The sequence below is a fragment of the Chiloscyllium plagiosum genome, unplaced genomic scaffold, assembly GCF_037043375.1.
Source record: "Chiloscyllium plagiosum isolate Xiang-an unplaced genomic scaffold, Cpla_swu_hap1 HiC_scaffold_9, whole genome shotgun sequence".
In the NCBI taxonomy this organism is placed as follows: domain Eukaryota; kingdom Metazoa; phylum Chordata; class Chondrichthyes; order Orectolobiformes; family Hemiscylliidae; genus Chiloscyllium; species Chiloscyllium plagiosum.
The window spans coordinates 81,581,888-81,606,607 of record NW_028270147.1 but is presented as its reverse complement, the minus strand read 5'-3'; the positions used below and the strand labels follow the sequence as shown (position 1 = coordinate 81,606,607).

The following is a 24,720-nucleotide window of genomic DNA, read 5'->3' as shown; positions in this document are numbered from 1 at the left end:
GCTTTTCCAACACTTGAGCGTGCACCCTCAGTACACAACCAAAACTATTCCCGATCACCATGTCTCCAAGGCTGCAATGTTTGTTTGTGCTGCCTTTCCTGTCTGTGGCAGTGGCTGCTGTGGGGAAACTGTCTCCATGAAGTTGGCTGCCCATGCAGTAGTAGGGGTGTCTTCCCGCCAGTGTTTATAGTGGCTTTAATAGGGTCCTAATTATAAGCTGCCCATCTCTGTAGAGTGGTAAGTCACCCAGCACCCCAGCCCACCTCCTGCCTGCCACTGGGAACCTCTGATGGTAGTAGGACCACATCAGGGATCTGTGCCAACGCATCCTCTTTGGTTCACCAGCCTCCTACCAGCTGGAGGTCCGTGAAACTCAAGCCATTTAGTTTGTTTCTCTCCACAGAGATGCTTCCACGTCTGCTGAAAAACTCCAACATCTTGCGTGCTTTACCAAAAATGTGTTTCTCAATGTGAAATTCTTTTCCCCAGAAAACAGATAGGTCTTTGACAGGAAACCATATCCAGATCACTTATTGCATGGTGGTGCAGGCTTGAAGGGCAGGATGACATAATCCTGCTCCCAAGTTCAAACCTTCTATGTCTTGTGTTATTAAAAATGTCACATTACCAGAATGAATGTATACAGCAATATTTTATTTAGTTCCAAACATTAAACACAATTAATCAAGCTAATAAATCATTTTGTGATAAGGAAACAAATAGCATTTAAGAAGACTTTTCACAAAAATTATATGCTTCCTATTAATCAAAGTAAAAAGCTGCATTTGTAAAGTATTTTTCAGATTCACTGGATGTCTCAGTGCCAAGCAGAAGATTCCATAACAAACAATGATGTGCTTTTTTGAAACCTAGTCACTGCTGTAATGTCAGAAATGTGGTAGCCAATTTCCTCCTCAGCTAACTCTGACAAATATAAACTGGATTATGACCAGATAATTTTTTTTGTTATGTTGGTTGAAGAATAAATATTGGCCAGGACACTGGGGATGACTCAGCTGCTCTTCTTCGAAACAATCATGCTTAAAGCTGTTTAGAAAAGCTCGGAGTCAAAATCTGGATTGTGTGTTTTGGTTGACATAATTATTTAATAGAAGCAAAAATACAATTTTAAACTGTATCTAAATGTATAGTCAAACAACAGTTTTTAACTACATTCAGGTGGCTGCTGTACTGTGTCCATGTACATAGGAGATAAAGGGGAGACAAAGGGAGAAGGATGATTGGCCTACACTCCACAGCAGTAACACAGCTGGACGTTTGACATAGGGAGTGTGCAGATTGGGGGTCAAGGCTTAGAGGTGGGAGATTGAGAAACTGGGCCCAGCACTGGTAGAGTTCAGGATACCAGTTGCCAAAATACCAATTTTTTTTTAATGGGATTGGTTTTCTCTGAAAAAGCAAACCAACATTGCAGTAGGTACCCAGATAGCCCCTATTTGTATATATAAATGGTCAGTTTGAAGTCACAAGAGGCTGCATAGCTTCTAAACATAGGTTAAATTCAGCTGTGCAGCAACTAATGTAAATTTAAACCAAATAAACAATTAACCAAGAAAATACATTGGCTATTATTGTCAGATAATAATATCAATTATATGAACTGGCTATACTCATAAGGAGTCTAGAATCCACAGGGCAGAGAATCAGTCAAGTGATTCAATCATCAGTGAACTATTTCCCCATTCTTTAATTTTTGTCCAATGAATGGTTACACTCACTGGAGGTTGAGGTTTGCGTTTCAGATCATGGAGTCAGTTGAGCTTTTAAAGAGTCCTCTTTAATACATCAACTGACTTTCATACAACAAAATAGAAAGCATTTGAGGGAAATGCTGCAGCAGTTTATAGGAAATCCTATAACTCACTTCCTCACCGAGTTAGTTTGTCTGCCATGAAAGTAAAGTTCCAGGACTATTTGTTGTTGTTAAACTCCCCAACCTAGGTTATGAGAAGATCTAAAATAATAATGTAGATTATGTAATAATGAACTGAACACCGCACAGTGCTCAGCTCAATTATTTACATGTAGGTTTATACCCAATTTATTTCTGGCAACCAGAACAACTTAAAACGGAGACTAAACAGTGTAAAATATTTATTGGGACCGATAGCGTGGATGAAGTTTCAGATGGTAGCATTTATTACCAGAATGAGACCTTTGTGACCTCAAGGCTTGTGACAAATTTGAGACCTTCAGCTAGGCTGACACTGCAGTGCAGTATTGATTGAGGTCTTCGTTATCAGGGATTCTTTGTTTTGCAAAAGATGTTATAGAGAAGCTGAGATGGAGAAGATTCCATTGCATTCAGAAGCACAAAGGAGTTTTCCTTGTAATGTTTCCCAGAGCCAATATTTATTTTTCAACCACCACTACCAGCAGAAAAGTGATCATTTGTTTAACTTGCTGTTTCAGAATTTTACTTTTTGAAATTTGGTTGTTACATTTGATTATTTAACAATAGTAACCACAGTGCATTGAAAAATAATTCATTTTTAAGCACCTCTGGATTTCCTGAATAAGGTAAATGCAAGCTTTTTCTTTGGAAAGTAAGGCGTTATAGTCCCTTGTCTTTCTTCAAATCTCCTAAGATATCACTATCTAGGCACTAAAGCATGAAGTATGAACTTCTAAGTAATTGTTAATTTTATTCATCAGCTTACTACCAACAAAAATGGACATAATTAAATCAAATGCATGATGCTGGAAAATTGTGATCAGTTAGAAATTAGTTGCATTTAACTGTTCTTATTTAAAAACTACTGCATGAATTATGCAGGTGAACACGAAGGCAGCTGGGAAAGGTATTCGCACCACCAACCTGTGTGACTACACCACCTGACTTACAGGCCATTTTTCTAGTGGGGTACAGGGATGGGGAGACTTCCCATGAGAGACGGCTAGCCACCAATTAAGAGCATTTAAAGGCTACCTAAGTTCTCTTGTCAAGAGCTGGCCTAAACCCTGGGTAAGTAAAAGCATGGAAGTGCTGGAGAAACGCAGTAGGTCTGGCAACATCACAATGTTGGAAGGGTTAACAGTCTACTTGAATGGCCGGTATCCTTCGGCATGGCTTGCAAAAGTGTGGATCCCAGAGCAAGGACTTTAAGATAGCAGGAAAAGTTAAGTAGCTTAACATTGGAATGAATGAAGCAGCAAGATACATTCTCTTGAGATACCTCTTGCATACTCATCAAAATAACCAACATTGAAACACACCCATACCTCAGTGTGATCTCACAGCCATTATTTACAGTTACCATCCCATTTCTCAAACATGTTACTGTTGTTCTCACTCTGCTGGCACACCTCCAAAGAACCCTTTAACCGGTGCAAAGGAGGAAACCTTAGAGGAGCAAAAGGCATTATGGAAGGCAGAGCCTTGATGACTAAATCAGATATTACAATACCACTTGCACATGATATTCACTCCTTTTGAATTGTAGTCACAATTTACTGACTACTAATTGTGCAGATCTTGAAATTACAATTTGGACTACAAATCCTTTCCCATTTTCAGTTCTTTCATCTCCCCCCCAGGTCCTTCAAGGGTTGTGGAGAAGGCTGAAGACACCTTCAAGGAAGGTGCGCACTCTAAGGGAGCACTGTCACATGACTTAAGCACACCTTGCACTGGGGCAGAAACAGACATTGCAGTGAGATATCCAACTGAGATAGTTTGATTAAAGATGAGGAAGAGTAGATAACGCGAGTGCGAGCAGCAGCAGAAAATGTATGAGGCTGTGACTACACTTCTGAGGGCATTGTGCACTTTGAGAGAGGTTAGAGGAGTCTAGCTCTACCACGAGTGTCATGTACTTCTTGTGTTTGTAGTGATATTCTTATTCATGGAAAGTGGTCACCTTTACACAGCATCAGATACAATAGACAACCGAAAATATGCAGAATGAGACTGACACTTTAAACAGCATGAAGGAAAGTCTCACATTGACTATTTAAGCCTCAATGGAATGCAACAATGTACTCTTTAACTCTTAGCTAGCAGGAAAGTGCAGGATAGCCATGATAGGGAAGACAGGGAAAGGACAAATCAAAGTGAGGTCTCTTCTGAAGGAGCTCCCACTTCTCATTCCTTGTTCCAATCACCTCGCCCCAGAGACTGCCACATTGTTTCCTGCCACAATAGCAGAGACTTCCTTGGCAGAAGTGTGGTGATCTTTAATGGAAATGTCATGGCTTCTTAACATCGAGCAGACATCTAACATAAACATCTCAGCTAATAGAGTGAGTAACTTGCCTCCATCTCTGCTCTGCTGAAGCCAGAGGGGATTGTATTCCTTAGGAGTTATAGAAAGCAGAAGATGAAGGCTCTCAGTTGCATAAGGAGTTACACTTGGATGCTGATTGTAGGAATGTGCCCCATCTACCTTGTATTTGTGAGATCATAGTACAATAAGTTAAAACAACTTTTCTTTCTGCTAAAAAAACCCAGCAATTTGTAAAGTTTGAGAAGCTGATGCAACAAGTCCAGTGAGCACAAGTCTTTCACATAGGTAGGGTATGGACTTTAAAAATTATAATTTTATATTAAAAGCATAAATAATTGGATAGTTACACATTTAAATACTGACCCAGTAGCTTCATTGAGGTTACCCTTTGATAAAAGCCTTAGCAAGGCAGTAGAATCACATTGGCTTTCCAATATGTTAGCATATTTTTTAGCGATTTAACCTTGCACCAGAATCCATTTCCCCTTAGCAATTAAAATTCTTTCCATAATGCCAGTAAACATTTCAGAGGTAAATTCGATAATAGTAAACCTGAAGTTCTGTTGAAATACTGAAGTTGTTTTGAATCAAGCACAAAATAATTCCATGATTAAAGAGTTGATTCAAGTATTATGAATACTATCTTTCCAAATCAACTTTAATAAACCAAGTTTTTTTTGCTCCCATTAGGAAGTGTTGTGTGTAATGTTAAGAATGTATAGTATTTAACTATGGTCACCAGCAACTTTATTCTTTTCTTCCATCTGGACTTCAAGCTTTAACAACTCTTGATAAAATATTTCAGCTGTTTCAACATTGATGTCCATCTAGTAAGAACAAAAATGGCCTGTTATCTTAACGCAAGCTGTAATAGACAAGGCAGCACAATTATTTCCACTAATTTACAAAAATAAAATTTACAGCAGTCTTCTGAATAGCAATGTTGCCTGTTGTTGGTTTGTGGGGACAATTTCTCAGGTAGCAAGAATCCTGATCTATTTGGATTAATTGTGATGGTAATACTGAAACATAGAAAATGTTTATTTCACCAAGTATTCAATTTACAACCAAAAACTATTGTAAGATCCAATATATATGTACTATTTTTTGTTGTAAATATTTACTGGAATAAGTTATAATACTAGTGGTAATATTCACTGCATTTTATTGTACTATATTTATAAGCACCTGACCTTGCACAGGGTTACGTAATTGTTCCCAAATCCAGATGTACAGCTGAGATATTTCTTCATTGGGTCCAGCGATTCTGGCTTCTGTGAGAACAACCAGATCTAGAAAATTGAAAGAGGACAGAAATGGAAGAAGCTGAGTGGGAATCTCTGCATAAAAGTTATTTTTCCTTTTAAAACACAAAAAAAAACTGAAAGGAAAGCTTGAACAAAATGAGGCATTTCTCTTGCCATTTACTAACTGTTGCATCAAGGGACCTCAGCAAAATCTCTGCAAATTGCACTCATACATGGCACACAGAAAGATGTTGGGGTTGTTGGAGGTCAGTCACCTGAGCTGCAGGAATTCCTCAGGCTAGATATTCTCTAGTAAACTTGTTCAGAGATGTCATTACATACCTCTGGAGCAGGTGGGGCTTTAACCTGGGCCTCCTGTTTTAGAGGTAGGGGCAAGACCACACCACCACAAAAGCTGTTCAAGAACTGCTCAGCGTAGTCTTTGGAGTCCAATCACCTTTCGTTGCTACATGAATGACCTTCTCTCCATAGTGAAGCCAGTAATAGGGATTTTGCCGATAACTGCACAGTATTCAGCGCCATTCGTGACCCTTTCAGGTACTAAGGTAGTCCATGTTCAAGTATAGCAAGACCAACCTTGGGCTGACAAGTGGTAAATAATATTTGCAGCACAAATGCAAGTGTCATCACCAATGAGACTGAATCTCATCATCGCTCCTTGTCACTCAATGGCACTACCATTACTGAATTCCGCACTGGGTAAAGTCACCATAGTCCTGTCAGACCAATGGACTGCTCTCTCATTATAGAGAGGAGACTGGTGATGGCTTAACCAGAGGGTCACCCTGCCTCAAGCAAGGGGAGAGATGAAGAAGAAAAGTCCTTCATGGTAACCTCAGCCAGTGTGGGAACTGAATCTATGCTGTCAGGGCCACTGTTGATTGCAAACCAGCCAGTTAAGTTAAATCATCCCCTCCCCACTATCAACAAAGCAGTGCACACAAAATTGCAGGTTATTGGCCTGTGCTCGCTTTTCTGTAGCAAAACTGTTCCCATAAATTATATCAGTCAAGTGAAACAAACTTTTGTTTTTCTATTTGCAATGAATAGGATTTGAAGTTGCAACTTGTAGCAACACACCATATACATATTCATTCTTTCCTAGTCATAATGGCTAAAATAATCCTTTTGCTATTAAAATGCTTGCTGGAGATTTTAACCATGAAGTGAGAGATGAAGTTGGAAAAGTCAAGAGTACAACAGGTCTGAACTAATTTGGAAGAAAGTGCCTAAATAAATGAATAGAGTGAGTGAGTAAGTAAGTATTTTGTATCTGTCGAGCAGGATATGGGAGGTAGAGAACATGGGAAAATAAGTAGTGGCATCTTGAAACATGTCAATATTACAGAGGTGGTGGTGCTGAACGGCTTAAAATGCATAAAGGTGGATAAATCCCCAGGACCTGATCAGGTGTACCCTAGAATTCTGTGAGAAGCTAAGGAAGTCATTGCTGGGCCCCATGCTGAGATATTTGTACCATCAGTAGTCACAGGTGAGGTGCCGGAAGACTGGAAGTTGGTTGACATAATGCCACTATTTAAGAAAGTTGGTAAGAAAAAGACAAAGAACAATAGACTGGTGAGCCTTCCATTGCAAGTTGTTGGAGGGAATTCTGAGGGACAGGATTTACATGTATTTGGAAAGGCAAGGATTGGTTAGGGATAGTCAGCATGGCTTTGTGCATGGGAAATCATGTCTCAGGAACTTGATTGAGTTTTCTGAACAAGTAACAGAGAGGACTGATCAGGGCAAAGTAGTGGACGTGACCTAGAAGGACTTCAGTAAGGCATTCGACAAGGTTCCTCATTGTAGACTGGTTTGCGAGGTTAGATCACAGGGAGAACTAGCCATTTGGATACAGAACTGGTTCAAAGGTAGAAGACAGAGTGTAGTAGTATTGGGTTGCTTTTCAGATTGGAGGACCGTGACCAGTGGTGTGCCACAAGGATCAGTTTTGGGTCCACTGCTTTTTGTCATTTATATAAATTATTTGGATATGAATATAGAAGGTATGGTTAGTAAATTTGCAATGACAACAAATTGGAGGTGTAGTGGACAGTGAAGAAGATTATTTCAGAGTACAATGGGATCTTGATCAGGTGGGCCAATGGGCCAAAGGAGTGGTAGATGGAGTTTAATTTAGATAAATGTGATATGCTGCATTTTGGAAAGGTAAATTAGGGCAGGATTCATACACCTATTGCTAAAGTAATTGAACAAAGAGATCTTGGATTGCAGGTTCATAGTCCCTTGAAAGTGGAGTTGCAGGTAGACCGGATAGTGAAGGAAGTGTTTGGGATGCTTGTCTTTATTGGGCAGGCCACTTTTGGAACACTGTGTGCAATTCTGGTCCCCCTGCTATAGGGAACATGTTGTTAAACTTAAAAGGGTTCAGAGAAGATTTACAAGGATGTTGCCAGGGTTGGAGAGTTTGAATAGTAGAGAGAGGTTGAATAGGCTGGGGCCATTTTCCCTTAGGCATCAAATGGCTGAAGGGTGACCGTATAGAGGTTTATAAAATCATGAGGGACATGGATAGGGTAAAAAATGGGGTGAGGGAGTCCAGAACTAGAGGGCATAGGTTAAAGGTGAGAGGAGAAAGATTTTAAAAAAGGGACCTAAAGGGCAACCTTTTCCACACAGAAGGTAGTGCGTGTATAGAATGAGCTGCAGTGGAAGGGGTGGAGGCTGGTATAATTACAACATTTAAAAGGCATCTCGATGGGTACATGAATAGGTCAGGTTGAGGGTATTTGGGCCAAATGCTGGCAGATGAGACTAGATTTAGAAGAAGAATCCCTACAGTGCAGAAACAGGCCATTCAGCCCAACAAGTCCACACCAACCCACCCAGACTCATTCCCCCATCCCATCACTCCATATTTACCCCTGACTAATGTACCTAACCCACACATCCCTGAACACTATGGGCAATTTAGTATGACCAATTCACCTAACCAGCATATCTTTGGATTGTGGGAGGAAACCGGAGCACCCAGAGGAAGCCCACGCAGACACAGGGAGAACGTGCAAACTTCACACAGACAGTTGCCCAAGGCTGGAATTGAACCTGGGTCCCTGGTGCTAATCACTGAGCCACTGTGATATATTTAAGATATCTGGTTGGCATAAATGAGTTGGATCGTGGGGCTGGTTTCCATGTTGTAAAGCTCAGTGACTCTGAGTGAGTGTGGAATCTTTTGAGTCTTGGGCTATTTTCAGAAAATTAGGAACAATTTCTTCTCAAATGAAATAGTCGACTCAGCCATATAAAGGGAAGCTCATAGTTACCTATTTTTCCAAAGCATTAAGTGTGTGACAAAAGCCTCTTGTGAATAGCATTATTGAATAACAGTATCTTAACCAGCAAAGAATTTTATGCTTTATATTTGTATGGTGTTTAAGTTTGCACTTCACCTGATGCATATGTGCTCGTTGGAATTTACCTGACTTGCCTGTATGTGTAATTAAACAGATGAAGACATCTAATGATTTTCATTTGGGAATTAAATTTGGCCAGTAAAGATTTTAAAACTTTAGTGTTATACATCTTGAGAGTTCATAGAATCCCTACAGTGTGGAAACAGCCATTTGGCACAACAAGTCCACACCAACCCTCCAAAGAGTATCCCACCCTGACTCATTCCCCTACCCTACAACCCTCCATTTCTCATGACTAATGCACCTAATCTACACATTCCTGTACACTGAGCAAATTTAGCATGGCCAACTTACCTAACTTGGACTGTGGGAGGAAACTGGAGCATCTGCAGGAAACCCGTGTAGACCTGGGGAGAATGTGCAAACTCCACACAGACAGTCAGCCAAGGCTGGAATCGAACCTGAGTCCCTGGCACTGTGAGGTAACATTTCTAGCTAGTGAACCACTGTGTGAGTTATTGATGACAATAAAGGATTGAAATTTTTCCAAATAATCAAGACTCAGGCTACATACCAATGCTTCTGTTCCATTGTAAGGGCTCAGTGTAAACGAATTTATGAATACACGAATCTGAAGGACAGAACAAATAATGAATGTTGTTAAAAGTGCAAATTGATCAAAACTGCTGCTCGGATTTGGAAATGTCAAAGATATTTTACTCACCAGCCACATAATGGGTGTAATTAATGTCCAGAAGAAAGAAGGAAAGATACCATAGGTCAAATTAGTCAAAACAAGACCTGGACAGACCACACTAGAAAACAGACCCTGGATGGAAGAGTAGATGGAAAGACTAAGTTAAATTTGCATGTGGACAAATCAAAAATCTTTTCTCACGTTAGGAGACAGCAGTATACTGTGACCACAAACATTAATAGATAAGATGTTCTTTTGGCAATGAAGCCAAGTACAAGGAAAAATTCCTCCCACGATAGGCATGTCACCCAAACTATAGCTCCAGTCAAAAATAGCTTTGAACATTAAACGATTTGTGAATTTGTAAGTTAACCAGGAATGATTTCTCTTCAAGTCTTTTGACAATGAAGGCAAACTTGCCTCTACCTTATTTTCGTATGGAAAGTAATGGCAGCAAACTACAGACTGCATTAAACATGCCACTTTTCTTCCTCTTGTACTAAACAATGGAAGCGCATGTTGTAAATACACTTCTTCTCTCCTTAATCTCATGCTTTGCTCTTTTCAGAGACTGAATTTCATAAGACACCATAACACTATGCAATTTGGGAACAAAAACAGGTGAAAAAATTCACAACTTGTTCATAGAATTCCATACAGGACATTCAGCCCATCACATCCTCTGAACAGCATCCCACCCAGGCCAAGACCCTACCTTATCCCCGTAACCATGCACTTCCCATAGCTATTCACCTAGCTTGCACACTATGGCCATGTTAAATTGTCCAGTCTACCTAACCTGCACATGGTTGGATTGTGGGAGGAAACCAGTGCACCCGGAGGAAAACCATGCAGACATGGGGAGCATGTGCAAATTCCACACAGTCATCTGATAGTGGAATCGAACCCAGTTCCCTAGCACCGTGGGGCAGCAGTGCTGACCACTGAGCCACCATGCAGCACACATATACACACAGATCAATCTTACTGACAGGAAAAGTTGAGGAGGAAAACACAATACACAGTGTTCCTTGGCTTAAATTGCCATAGATGTTAGCGGATAGAAACAAAATCTTAGACCTCCCAATTAATTTCTAAACACTTCTTTAGCTTCTTAAAACAGGCTAATAAAGATGTCCATTCAGGAAATTACTTTCAGAATTGTTTGTAAGTTGCTAAAGTTTCTACATGAATCAATGTTACTTTTCATAAACAGGTTGCTCAAATTCATTAATAAAGTCTCATCACAGTCTTTATAAATTTTCATCTTAGCACGTTGCAACAATTGATACCAAATTTACCTTGTTATTGTAGTGCTTATTCAAACCTACGCTAAGTAGATCAGTTGCATATTTAGAAGAACTGTATGATTCCTGGCCTTGGCTATGCTGGTAGTCTGTCAGACTGAAGGCAGATTTCCCTGCATTACGAGAAGATGTCCAAACTAAATGTGACACACAATCAGCTTGACAGAGTACAGGCTCCAGGTTGCGAATCTAGGAATAGACATTCTTAATATTAAAAATTAACAGTTTGGTTGTACACCATAATTTGCATTGTTTCCATCTCTTCAATATTTTCTTTATGATGGTTTTCACTTTCTCATTGTGCCTTGTAAAAGACCAAGATATTAAATTCACACATTCTAGTCACATGAGATGCTTCCTTGAAAATGTATAAATCTCCACCAACTTTAAGATAATGTATTTTCATTTTCTGATTAACCTCTTTGTACAGTTTAATTTGTTTTCTTTGGAGAAACAAAATTGAAACCAAAATTGTACTGTAATTTATAAGATTAGGCAGAGGAAATAAAGGAAATTATGTGGATGCACTTTAAATATAAATTAATGCATTTAAAAGTGAAAATTCATTATGAAATTACAATTTATATGATTTTAACTTTTAATATACCAATCATTAAGTGCCAGAGGTGATGCTGTAGAGGTATACAGAAGTTGATTGGCTTTCTGATGGCACATAATAGGTTTGAAAGTTTTGCTTAGGTCCACTTGAAAACAGAAACTGTGCACATTCTGTTTTCACTTGACAACAGTTAGGAACGAGGAGGGAGGAAATGGGAACAGGAAACGAAGTTTAAGAGATGGGAAGAAGGTGAGGCAAAGAGGGTTAATAAAATGAGCTTGATTTCCTCAATAGTTCAACTGGAAACACTTGTGGCTCACCCAAGTGTTTCCAGTTGAATAAGTAATACTGACAACACAGTGGAAATGGAGCAGTTAGGTGTTGTCAGTGTATACTGTATGTGAAAACAGACCCCATTGTCTGTGGATGATATTGTCAATGGACAGCATGCAGATGAGGAAGAGGAGGCCTGCCAAGTAGAGATTCTTGGGGACTTGATGGTAATCATATGAATCAGAAAGAGAAACCAGATAAACCTGGATTATAATGGAATTGACATTTCCTATCTTGATTGGAATCATGTGAGAGCAATTCCAGAGTTAGACAACAGCAGAAATGTGAAGGATGTGAGTCTTTTCCACATGATCCAGACAGCCTTGTTCCCATTTGAACCCCCCCCCCCCCCCATTGTTGTTCTTACCTGTTTGAATGAAGGAGAAAACATGAGTACAGAGTTGCTACTTTTATTTCTACAAGTTCCCTACTGATACCAACACCAGTTGCTTGAAAATATTCTACAGCCCTCAGGCTGATACTTACAGATATACAGAACAACCCCCCTCGATTATCCAAATTTCAGATTATCTAAACAAGATCTCAAGGTCCCATAAAAATGGCAGTAGGCAACTCAGCATTCAGTTAAACGGCATTATGGTGTGCATTGCCAGATAACCAAGGCACTCAAACTACCGCTTGTTTATGATCAGATCAATTATCGGAATGATCAATTATCTGAACAAAATACCCCCCGCCGGTCTTGTTTAGATAATCAAGGTTGTTTTGTACACTGAATTGTGGTGATCTAGTGGTATTACCACTGGGCTATTAATCCAAAGATCCCAGATAATGCTCTGGGGTCCCAAGTTCAAATCCCACCATGGCAGATAGTGGAATTTGAATTCAATTTTAAAAAAAAATGGAGTTAAGAATCTAATGACCATGAATCCACTGTCGATTGTTGGAAAACTAATGTCCTTTAGGGAAAGAAACTGCCATGCTTACCTGGTCTGGCCTACATGTGACACCAGACCCATAGCAATGTGGTTAATTCTTAACTGCCCTCTGGGATGGCCAATAAATGTGATGCTCTTATCTTGTCGATGAGTTTTTAAAAAAGTTCCTTCTTTAAACTCGTCGCCAATTGCTTCATTTTATTTAAAAAACAATATCGCAAGTACACAGCCTGTTGATTTAGTGCAGATTCTGGCAATAAACTCAGCTGGCAGTTTCTCTGGCTAGGTAAAAACAAGGACTGCAGATGCTGGAAACCAGATTCTAGATTAGAGTGGTGCTGGAAAAGCACAGCAGTTCAGGCAGCATCCGAGGATGCCGGAAAATCAACATTTCGGCGAAAAGCCCTTCATCAGGAATAGAGGCAAAGTGGTTGAAGAGCTTCAGGGCAGAGGAAATGGCCTGGGAGTTGCAGTGGGAGAGGGACTCCGAGATTCTTGTAGAAAGAGGAGGAAAACTTCTTCAAGGCAGGCATCCTCTGGCTGCCTATTGTGTTTTCTTCATTATTGTGAAATCAGCTTGTGGTGTTCAGGGACAAGGTTGGTCGGCTGTTTGTGTTCATAACAAAAGCCTTCTTCCCTACTCGACAATCAAATAAGGTAATGTTCATGAACTCACAAGAGCTCTGTAAGTGTCTGCCCACTTATAAAAAAAAAGTGGCCGAACCAGCCATTTTATTAAAAATACACATCTTGTAATAGAATTAGTCATGAAATTATATGCTTTTTTCCTACTTTTTGGGGGTGAACATTGCTGGCAAGGCAAGCATGTATTGTACATCCTAAATGATTAGAGCATTATGAAGATGCTTTCTTAAATGGATGCCAACCACTATATTGGTTTTGATATAACTGAGTTGCGTGTTAGGATATTTCAGAACCAGTTTTAGATTAGATTCCCTACAGTGTGGAAACAGGCCCTTTGGCCCAACTAGTCCACACCGAACCCTCCGAAGAGTAACCCACCCAGACCCATTTCACTCTAACCAATGCACCTAACACTACGGGCAATTTAGCATGGCCAATTCACCTGACCTGCAAATTTTTGGACTGTGGGAGAAAACCAGAGCACCTGGAGGAAACCCACGCAGACACGGGGAGAATGTCTGTGTGGAGTTTGCACAGTCACCCAAGGCTGGAATCAAACCTGGGACCCTGCTGCTATGAGGCTGCAGTGCTAACCACTGAGCCACCGTGCCACCCATTCAGATACACCTCTTTAATGGGACAGGAGTTTGAATGAACAAGGACAGCAAGTTTCTTTCCCCAAAGGAAATTAGTGAACTGTGATGAGTAAAAAGATACCAAGTAAAACTTGGAAATGATGGTCTGACTTGGAGTTCCATTTAGAGGTATGCAAAATTCATTCAGTCCAGTCTCATCAGCTATGTTGGATTTCGTACCAATCCAGAAATGTTATGGTCATCATTACTGAAAATAGCAACAGCAGAATTATGCTGAAGGAAGTTAGTGTTTTGAGTTGCATCAAAGATTTGGACCAAGGTCAAGGAGATCAAAGACCTAACATAGTCAGAGTCATAAAGCATGTCATTTTGCTTCAGAGTTCCAGCATCTGCAGTTCTTTATTTTATTTCATTTTTTAATGTAATTTGTGATGTTAGTAAGAGTAGTTCCACTTCTGTGATAGTGAATAGAAACTGGAGTACAAATAATTTGCATGAATCTGGAAGCTGACAGCATGTTCAAGAACTTTGAACTGGAAAGGAAGGTTGAAAAAGGGTCTGTAGCTAGGAAAGACAATGCTAATATGGATGTTTCTCTTCACAAGACTTGATGGGGAAAAGAAATGGATTTATATTTAAATATTTTATTCTAAAAATGTAATAATTATTAAAATAAGAAACATAATTTAGAATTGAAGTTCTTAATCAAACAGCTAGGGCTTTGGCGTTAACAATGTTCTTCAACTATACTTATGGTTTTCACATTTTTTTTTAAGAAGGACTGCATCTTTTTATTTTTCTGTATTTTTGATTGTGGACTGAATGGGGAAAGAACTATTTTTTAAAAATCACGTATTGTGGAAAGGAATACTGCACTTTGTAAGAAAAAGTTAACTGTCATTGCAAGTGTTGGTTACACTGCTGCTTGTTCAGGCAACTGGCAGGGGGGGAATTCTAATTACAGATGAGCTGGACCCTTTGTACACAATAGGTGTGTACGAAGAGAGATTTAGACAGAAAAAAAGAAGCTGATTGGTCTGTGAAATGGTGGCCAGTTGTTGATGACAAAGGCCTTCTGCCTCGCAACAACTATGTGATTGGCTCCCAGATAGTTGAACAGCTTGTGAATGTGAATGTTTGGGCAGAAAGCATCAGACCTCAGGAAAAGAAGGAACTGTTCTTTCTCTGCAGTAAAAAAAACCTCAAGCCTGAAGAAAGCCAATTTATTTTCCTCATCTGTTTCTCAGTTCTGAATACTAGATTTGTGTCTAGCATGGGTTCCTATTGCTGGTCGTGTTTACTCCAGCAAAGGATAAATTTTTTTTTTAGCTTTGCAGCTCATCTATAATAAAATACTGGGAAAATAAGAAACATGAAGAATGCAATGCGAAACTCCTGCAACTACTCCACTCAACACGCAGATCAAGAATCTTTTGCAAGGCTTTAGTTAGTACAAATTCCCTGGCAGTACACAATAAATGATCTTTATATGACAGCACATTTACTTGCAATGAGTAGACATACATTCTTACCAGTAAGAAGTGACCAAAGACATTGGTCATAAAGACTTGCTGTAGTCCATCATCAGTAAGCCAATCTTCTTGAGTGAGCAATCCCTGCCCAGTTTGAAACATGACGAAAACTTTTCTTTAAAATGAAAACACCATCACAAGATAACATGAGTATTAGCTTTAATTTATCCTGAACACAATAGATAACACCTGCTCTTCCATTCATTAGTTCACATTAAGACATCCAGGTCTCGATTCCCAGTAGAATATACAACTGTGTAAGATCTCATTATTTGGCCTAAAGATTCTTGACTAGTTATGAATGGCACAACAATTTAGACACTGTTCCACTATATGTAGCATACCTTCAGCGATTATTAAATACCAGTACAAACTCAAAATGCTGCTGGTTACACAGATGTCCTGCAAGCCAGGGTCCATCTCACACCACCAATCTTTTGACGGATCTTCAAGCATGTATCTGGACTGGCTGACCAACCAACTCTACCTACTGTAGTAAAAACATTATTTTCCCCAAACGTCCTTTGTCTCAGTATCTTGTTATGGCTGTGTGCCATTGAAAATATTAACACTTTTTGGCCAATTTAATTGATTTTAATTAAGGCTCAATTAAAAAGTTCCTGTAATGTGCTTATATTAAAAACATTCTTTTTAAAATGCTGAAAATATGTTTTACAAACATTAATGAGTGTCAATTAAATCTTCATTTGGGAAAGATGAGGGATGAGCAAGCAAAAGAAAGTAGCAGTAATGACAGGGTGCAGGGCATCACAGATCAGATTTTAGGTGAACATGTGGTTGTATCAAAGAGGTACAAATCGGGAGATTGCAAAGGTAAACAAAGCACAAATATCAATTTAATATAACTTTAATATTCCAAGCTCCAATGGAGAGCAACATAAGATGGGTGTAAAATAGGCACCTGAGCCAATCCACTCTGTTTCCACTGTTGGGTTTGATTAAGATCAGAGCTATGATTATACAGTTACAGGTTATTCTGTAATAACGCGTTTGTTAATATGGTCTAAAGTGCAAACTTTTAAAATGTGTGTTGGCTGTAATGTGATTACATTAAAAACAGAGCTTGAAGTGTTGGCAAACTGATTTTTCTGCAGCATGGGGTTGCACAAGTAAAGCTATTATTTACATAATAGCTCAAACAATGGATTAGAAAAATAAGAAACAGACATTTTAGTCACTTTAATTTTTTTACTTTTGTTCACTATAAATCAGCAATTTAAGCAATTGGTTATTTCTCTTGGCACAATACCTGGACAACAGGCTACTAAGAAAGGCTTTCAAACTGAAATGAGGATTTGGCATAATTCCAGCATTCAGATAGAGATAATCTACATGCTGATACCTGCATCAAAACAAAGTATTTACACATTAATGAAAACAGACTTTTATACAATCACCATACAATGCAATTTTTTTCCGGTTAACAATTAATTAAATGTGAGATGGCAATTGGTTGATTAGACTTTTAGGTAAAAACAATGACTGCAGATGCTGGAAACTAGATTCTGGATTAGTGGTACTGGAAGAGCACAGCAGTTCAGGCAGCATCCGAGGAGCAGTAAAATCGGCGTTTCGGGCAAAAGCCCTTCATCAGGAATACAGCTTTTAGGTTTACAAATACTGTTCGATTGAATGAAACAAGTAGAAGTTTCCATAGGTTGGTTATTTATTAGGTCAGACCAGGACACAAAATTAAAAATGCTCCTAAATCTCAAACTCTCAAAACTCTTCCCTTGCAACTGGGCCAAAGGCCACCTCTGAAAAATGCTAGGTCTACCTCAAATTATTCTGGAAAGTCAGTACATCAAACCTTTGAACAACAGGTTAAAAAGATATCCATTTCAAGCTGCTAATATTGTATGAAGAGGTGGGTGTACTTTAAGAGAGTTAAAAGCAGCAGAACTACTGAACATAGCACCAAGTGTTCTCAATAAAGGCAACAATGTATGTAACACTTGGTCAAACAACTTGATTAGCTCGATGCCTGGAGACAAAGATAAATTTGAATTTAGCCAATCAGTTTAAATTATACCCCAAAAAATAAATTTCCAATCAAGTTTGAATTGAGTATATTGACAATCTTAAAAGCCAATGACACAATCCGATGCTCTGAGGTATAAGACCGGGGGGAAATTGAACAGTTTAGAGGAGAACTGCCAAGTCCCAGCATATAACAGACTGCTTCAAAAAGTATCTCTCTTAAAAGTACTTTTTCCAATCAGTAACCTGTAACACAGAAATTCCTAACAAGGAGAAAAGAAGACACAGGAAGATCTGAAGACAAGAACCTACAGCCACCTGGTTTTGAGATAAGAAGTGTTGTTTTGTAAATCTTAATGGAGTTTTATCGGACTAGTATTATAGAAGGAAAGGAAAAAGATAGGTTAGAGAAAGCAATTTAAATTATAGTGGTTGGTTAATTATTCTCTGTTATACTTTAAGAAATAAAGTTGTTAATTTTTACTTTACATAGTTCTTGGCCACTCGAATTTTTACAGATTACTGCATGGGATAAATCTTTTGTGTTGCTGGTTTTAAATTAAGCAGGAGTGTTTAACCCATGTCGTAACAATATACAGTGACTATGCAAATGGTATTTCCACTGTAAGGATGTTGCTCTCAGTCTAGAAAGAAGCTCTGTCCCACATATTTGAATAGTATCATATATGAACATTAGTAATGTTACATAGATTCTGTGTCCTAATAAGTAGCTGATCAAATAAACCAGCATATTCCTTCAGTTGTTGTGATTGGAAAGGTATAGACAATACCTTTTCAGCCCATGTTTACACCAGCCCATTGGATGATATTTGCTGAACAATCCTGACTGTATTACTATCAAAACTATCAGCTAACTTAAATCAGTTCAGCTCATCATGTGGCTTATTTATGTTTTCTAGAAGAAAAAATTATCCTGATCACTATAGATAACACATGGTCTTCCATTTATTAATTCACATTAAGACATCCAGGCATTGATTCCCAGCAGAATATATAATTGCATAAGATCCTATTAATTGGTCTAATGAGTCTGGCCTCGAATCTAAAGCAAAATACAGAGACACATTCTCTGAAAATAGAAAGAAAATTTTCAAGCCCGCCACATTTCTGAACTACCAGGGAGCTTCAGAAGCTTTTAGTTTTGCATTGCTTTCTCTATGGCAATACCATAGCCAATTAATTAGCACCATTGTCACTTACAGTATAAATTATTTCAATTGTGTGAAATTTGGTATTCTTGCATTTGTCCTGAGTGTAAGACAAAAAGATTCAGCAACATATCTCTCTATACAACAATATTCAAAATATTCTTATTGATTTTACATTTCAAAGCATTGTAGTTATCTTCCTTATCTTCAGTTTTAGGGTGGATCAGAGAATTCTATTCTTTGCACCTATTTGGGTTATACTGTATATCTTAGGAGTGTCTGGTGCTAAACTTGAATTCCATAAACAGAAAATGCTCCAATCATTTGCATAAAGACTATTCACTGATGAGTTTAAAAAGTGCAAAAAGAACATGACATTCTCCTAGTCGCTATTGCCTTACTGCGAAGCCTTTTCCAATGATTAGAGGTCCCAGCGTTGGACTGAGGTGGACCAAGTTAAAAATCACAACACCAGGTTATAGTCCAACAGGTTTATTTGGAAGCTCTAGCTTTTGAAGAGCTGCTTCTGCATCAGGTGGATGAAGAAGCAGTGCTTCAAAAGCTGGCGATTCCAAATAAACCTGTTGGACTATAACTTGGTGTTATGTGATTTTTAACTTCTTCCAAGGATGCCCATCTTGAAGTTCTCCTCCCTCCACAAGGATCTCTATCACTGCATCCTCTGCCCTGAAGCTCTTCAGCCATGCCCTGAAGTAGACTGGCTATTGCAGCCCACTTTCTCTTTAATTGCTTTGTTGCATGCAATCTAAGTTGATTATCACATGTGGTTGTCGGACTATCAGATCTCAATATCAATCAGTCTGTAGTTCAAATTATGACCAAAGGTCATTGATTGCCATGAAATGTTACTAATTGGCTTGCTGAATATTACCAGTATTTTCTGAATTTCATGAAGTAAAACAATGCTCTGCTAGCTAACATGTGGCTAACGCTGATGCTGCTATAACATTAGAATACATCACTTTGTGCTGTGACTGAATGGTAGAAAACAGCAACTGCTTGCTAAACGTGGGACGAGATACAAAGTATTATGAGGCAGATCTTGGATTTATGCAGTAGAGGAAGATGGTGATAGTCTAAAGCTCATTTCACGCTAAGTTTAATTTCCACTGAAGCCAATGGTATAAAGCCAAGGTCTTCTCCTCCAGTTTTTAACTTACAGCAAAGGGCTGATTAAGAAACCCAATGCAAACATGATAATTTCTATCAAATGCTGAGCTAGTAGAATCAGACGAGACAGTTCAGAAATTACAGAATCGGTCACACAAAATATGCAAACTGACAAGAAAAAAGTGAAGTAGTATCAGTTACTGTACAAAAGAAGGCTAACTAAGCATAACTTCTTCAAGAATAGCATTGAAATAGCTAAAGATAAAGTTGAAAAGTGCCCAGTCTCACACTGGAAATGTTGAAACAATGCATAGCAACAATTAATAAAACCAATAGAATATTGACTTACATATTGAGTAGAAGAATTAAATTCAGAGGATGTAGTGATCAAACTGTGCAGTACCCTGTCAAACCACAAATTGAATACTGGATCTTGGAGATACTAATGACACATTCAAACATTGAAGGCTGAGCAGAGAATCACCACCCGCAGTAAGTATACTCACAAAATATAAACTTAAAGAATGAAAATGACTTTACATAAACTTGAAAGATTTCTTCAAACCTATAGCAAATGTATTTCATTCCAGCTACACAATATGGGGGGCACCAAGAAACTTGTTTCATATAGATCTGCTGGAATAATCATTGAAAATCAACTTGCAAATATCAAGCAATTAAATTTGTGACATGTTAACAATATTCGTAATAATGACACTGTCATACCTTTGCTTTATTTCTTCTGCCGCTTTGATAACAGATTTAACATTCCCAACATCTACTTTCAAAAGGCTAATATCAGCTCCAGGATGTGTCAGAAGAAGTTCAGACTTAGCAGCTTCAGCTTTTTGCATGTTGCGACATGCCATACACAGATGTATCTGGTTATCTTCAGATAGTATGCGTTCACAAAGTGCCAAACCTATGCCACTGGGAAGGGAATAAAGGAATAATCAATTGCAAAGACAACACAATTAATGACAAGATTCATACAGTTCAGTGATAAAAATATAATGCTTAGGTATTCCCTTCAAAGGATATTGAGTAAGATTGAATTCAACCAAAAAAGATTCAAAGCCAGGCTCCCTTGGAATGTGACAGAACACAAAGCAACTGGAAGCAGGCACATGGAAAATGTTGAGAGAAATGAAATAAATAATATAGACATTTTTGTTAGTGCTTTATTGCAACCTTAAGAACTTCTCTAGAGTTGTTCATTGTTTTACATCGTTTACACCACATTTATACACTGCATAATCTTCACTATCAAAACTTCAAAGGATAAAACATCAATTATAATTAAGGGTGTGGAGGTACCGATGGAGAAGAGAAAGAACTACATTCTGCCTGAGACAGAAAGTAATTACAACAGAACAGAGAACAAAAGGATCTCTAACAAGATGATCTATTTAACACAGATAAAACAGGTTTGATTGGGGAAATGATTTGTCTTACGTCAACAATCTTTCATTTAAGTCTGGGATGGCCCTCCAGCCTCGGAGGACTGTCTGTGTGAAATTTGCACATTCTCCTAGTGTCTGCATGGGTTTCCTCTGGTTGCTTTGATTTCTGCCCATTGTCCAAAGATGTGCAGGTTAGGTGAATTGGTCATGATAAATTGCCCAGGGAGAAAATGTGAGGACTGCAGATGCTGGAGATTAGAATTGACAAGTGTGGTGCTGGAAAAGCATAGCCAGTCAGGTATCATCCAAGGATAAATTGCCCACAAAGTCTGGGGATATGTAGGTTAGGTGGATTAGCTGTGGGGATTATAGGGATGGAGCAGGTGAGTCTGGATGGATTGTTCTTTGGAGAGTTGGTGTGGACTTGTTGGACCAAATGGCCTGTTTCCACACTGTAGGGATTCTATGGAAGTACTTTAGAAACAAAGCAATTATCCCTGAAGTACAAAATTCAGTTTTCATAGCATACAAATGTTTGCTCACCCAACAAACTTGTAACAGATATGCCTAGTACTATATGCTGATTTGGCTCCATTTTATCAACACTGCAAGTAGAATGCTGACCTTGTCCTAGCACTGACCATACTTTGTCCAAAATGATGTTATCGTAACTATTATTTGCAGAGTATATAACTATCTACAATTACAAATCTTTTATGGTATGATTAATTTTGTTGATTAAAATAGATCTAAAAACTCAATGAATGAAATGGAAATATTTTACATTAATTCTAAAATGGTGAATCAAACTGGCTTAAGACTGGTTATGTGTGATATTGCAGACCTCACGAGGAAGACAAGATGGATCATCAACTCTAGTCTGGCTGAAGATGATGGCAAATACTTCAACCTTGCATTTTGGACATATGTGCTAACTTCTGCCATCACTGAAGATGGGGATACCTGTAGACCTTCCTTCTCTTGTTGGTTGTTTAACTGTCGGCCATTGTTCACAACTTGATATGAAGTACTGCAGATTTGATGCATTGGTTGAGGCACCACTTAGCTTCTGCAATTTAACATATAGACCTATATTGTAGCTGACATTCATTTTGTAGTACGCTTGGTGTTGTTTCTAGAGTGCCCTCAGAGTTGGTCCTGTGACTCAATGGTAATGATAGATAGAGGGAAACTGACTGTGGTTGAATACAATTCTGCTACTGATGATGAATGCCTAGTTTTGAGCTGCCAGATCTGTTCTGAATGGATCCCATATAGCATGGCCACAACACAGTTAATGGAATCATCAGTGAGAAGACATGACTGTCTCCAAAAGGATCAATAATGTCAAGGACAAATGCATCTATGACAGGTAAATTGGTAACTGTGAGGTCTTGTAGGTTTTTCCTCTTGGTGGTTCCTTCATCACTTACTGCAGGCCCAATCTACCAACTAATTACTATACTTCAGCTAGCTCAGTCAATAGTGGTTCTCCAGTGGAGGGCTCTCTACGCGGGCGTCCTCCCTCTTTCTCTCGGGGATCTGGAGTGGAGGGTGCTGCACGCAGCGGTCACCTGCAACCGCAGATTGCGGTGGTTCACGGACTCCCATCCCAACTGCTTGTTCTGTGGTGCTGTGGAGTCCGTGGACCATGTATGTATTGGGTGTGGGCATTTGCACTCCCTTTCTCAAAAACCTCCTCCTCTGCTTTTGGTTGCACTTCAGTCCCACGCTCCTGATCTTTGGGCACCCAGTACGGAGTGGGGAGGGCAGGTCTGAAGACCTCCTCGTGGGTCTACTCCTGGGCCTGACCAAACTGGTCATAAACAAGTCCAGGCAGCGGGCCGTGGAGGGGATCGTTAGGGCCAACTGCCTGCCCCTCTTCCGCGGTTATGTTAGAGCCCGGGTGTCTCTGGAAAAGGAGCACGCAGTGTCCACCAACATCCTGGAGTTGTTCAGGGACAGGTGGGCGCCACAGGGAGTGGAGTGCGTTATTTCCCACTCCAACTCTAGTTTGATTTAATTCCTGCCCTCCCCTTCACTGTTTGATCACACAGCATTGGCCTTTGATGTGAGGGGAACTGCTTGTCACTGGCCACTTGGGTGTGTCCTTTCTTCCTGGTGGTGCAAATTTGAATAAAGATTTGTGCACCTTGTGTCTTTCACTGTGTCTCACACCTGCACACACACAACATGGGTGCTGGGGAAAAAATAAGCAAAGAAAAAACAAAAGCTCAGTCAGTAGTGGTGCTACTGAGCCAATCCAAGTGATGAACATTGAAACTCCTACCCAGAATACATTCTGCACTCTTCTCACCCTCAACATTTTCTCAAAATGGCATTTGACATGAACAAATACTAAGTCAGCGCTCGAGGCAGGGCAGTTGTTTTAAACAACAGGAGTTTCCCTTGCCCATGTTCAACCTGATGTCATGAGACTTCATGGAGTCAAATCAAACTTGCAATGCCATTCGTACTATAGCCAATAAGTGAAGCCATGATTATAATATAGAAAAATTTAGCAATCACTATGCACATAAAGTATCACCAACAGTGAAGAAATAAGTATTTAAATGTGGCTCATATTTCATGGTCAGCGATGAATGAAAAGTTATCAGTCATTCACTAACATTTGCTTACAGACACTCTCACATACATACTGATGGCTGCACTTCCAACTACTAATACATACAGGCTGCCAGCAAATAGTGCATTTTCCTTCCAGTCCCTCCTTCTTAGTTCTCTTTCTGCACCAAGGCAATGGTAAACCTAGGTATAGATCAAACAGTGCTTAGGCAGCCTGCCCAAGAACTCATTTTTCAATTACAAAGAAGGACCTTACAAACAATGCTGCCAAAATGTGGCCTGTATTCAAGGCATACTTTCATAGCAGCAGTCAACACTGGAATAATTGTCCAAGGGTGTGGGCTACAAGCACCCTCTTAGCTCCTCCTGCATCCAAGCCTTTCTGACTTAATGTTTTAGATATTTTCCACATCAATCTGTTCAGTTGGGGTGGAGGCCCAGGTTCCAGTCCCATCACTTCCAGAGACAAAACCAGTGTAGCGTCCTCATTTCACAGTTTAGATAGTTGCTTAACAGCTTGTTCAGAAACATTATGCCACAACACTGGTGGCAAGTGACAAGTGGAACCCGGGAGTCTCCTGGCCCAGGGGCAGGGCCGCTACCATCACTGCACAGCCCCACAACAGCATCCCTTCACGCTGATGCTGGAGCCTCTCCAAAGATACAGATGCCTTTCGCCATGTCCCATCCCTACCGCTAGGGGGCCACTGGCTCCCGTCTCCATGGTTACCTGTTGGCTCCCGTTACCAGGACAACCCTGCGCGCGGCCATCGCTCGGGGACCAGACTCGCCCGCGGCTCGGCTCTTCCTTCACCTTCTCAAGGTTAGTCGGCGGCCGGTTAAATTGCCCGCTCCGTGTCTTCTCACGACTCTGACTCCTTTCTCCTCCCTGTGTGTGTGTGTCAGCGACTCCGCCTCCTCGCACCATATCGCGTCACCGCCGCCTGAGGTCGGAGCCGAGCCCTCG

At 39.7% G+C, this 24,720-nt stretch overlaps 1 protein-coding gene across 2 annotated transcripts; it reads right to left on the bottom strand.

Annotated features, from left to right (window-relative positions):
- Positions 1 to 709: 709 nt before the first annotated feature.
- hsd17b7 (hydroxysteroid (17-beta) dehydrogenase 7) lies at positions 710 to 24,720 on the bottom strand. Of its 2 annotated transcripts, XM_043699848.2 has the most exons (9): positions 24,484 to 24,715; positions 20,491 to 20,694; positions 16,734 to 16,826; positions 15,464 to 15,578; positions 10,894 to 11,088; positions 9,620 to 9,724; positions 9,470 to 9,526; positions 5,441 to 5,539; positions 710 to 5,074 (listed from the first exon to the last, which is right to left on the bottom strand). In XM_043699848.2, the coding sequence occupies exons 1-9, from the start codon at positions 24,522 to 24,524 to the stop codon at positions 4,973 to 4,975; spliced, it is 1,011 nt and encodes a 336-aa protein (XP_043555783.1). In that variant the 5' UTR covers positions 24,525 to 24,715; the 3' UTR covers positions 710 to 4,972. The 2 variants fall into 2 exon arrangements, with proteins under 2 accessions (XP_043555783.1, XP_087846997.1); XM_087990871.1 differs by lacking the exon at positions 16,734 to 16,826 and having other exon boundaries at positions 24,484 to 24,720.

Excerpts from the sequence above, each read along its gene's own strand:
- hsd17b7 (XM_043699848.2), bottom strand. The coding sequence starts at position 24,524 with ATGGCCGCGCGCAGGGTTGTCCTGGTAACGGGAGCCAACAG. Across the intron at positions 20,695-24,483 it reads CTGGTAACGGGAGCCAACAG|TGGCATAGGTTTGGCACTTT; the intron begins GTAACCATGGAG and ends TTCCCTTCCCAG. Across the intron at positions 9,725-10,893 it reads ATAAGCACTACAATAACAAG|GGTCTGTTTTCTAGTGTGGT; the intron begins GTAAATTTGGTA and ends TCTTCCATCCAG.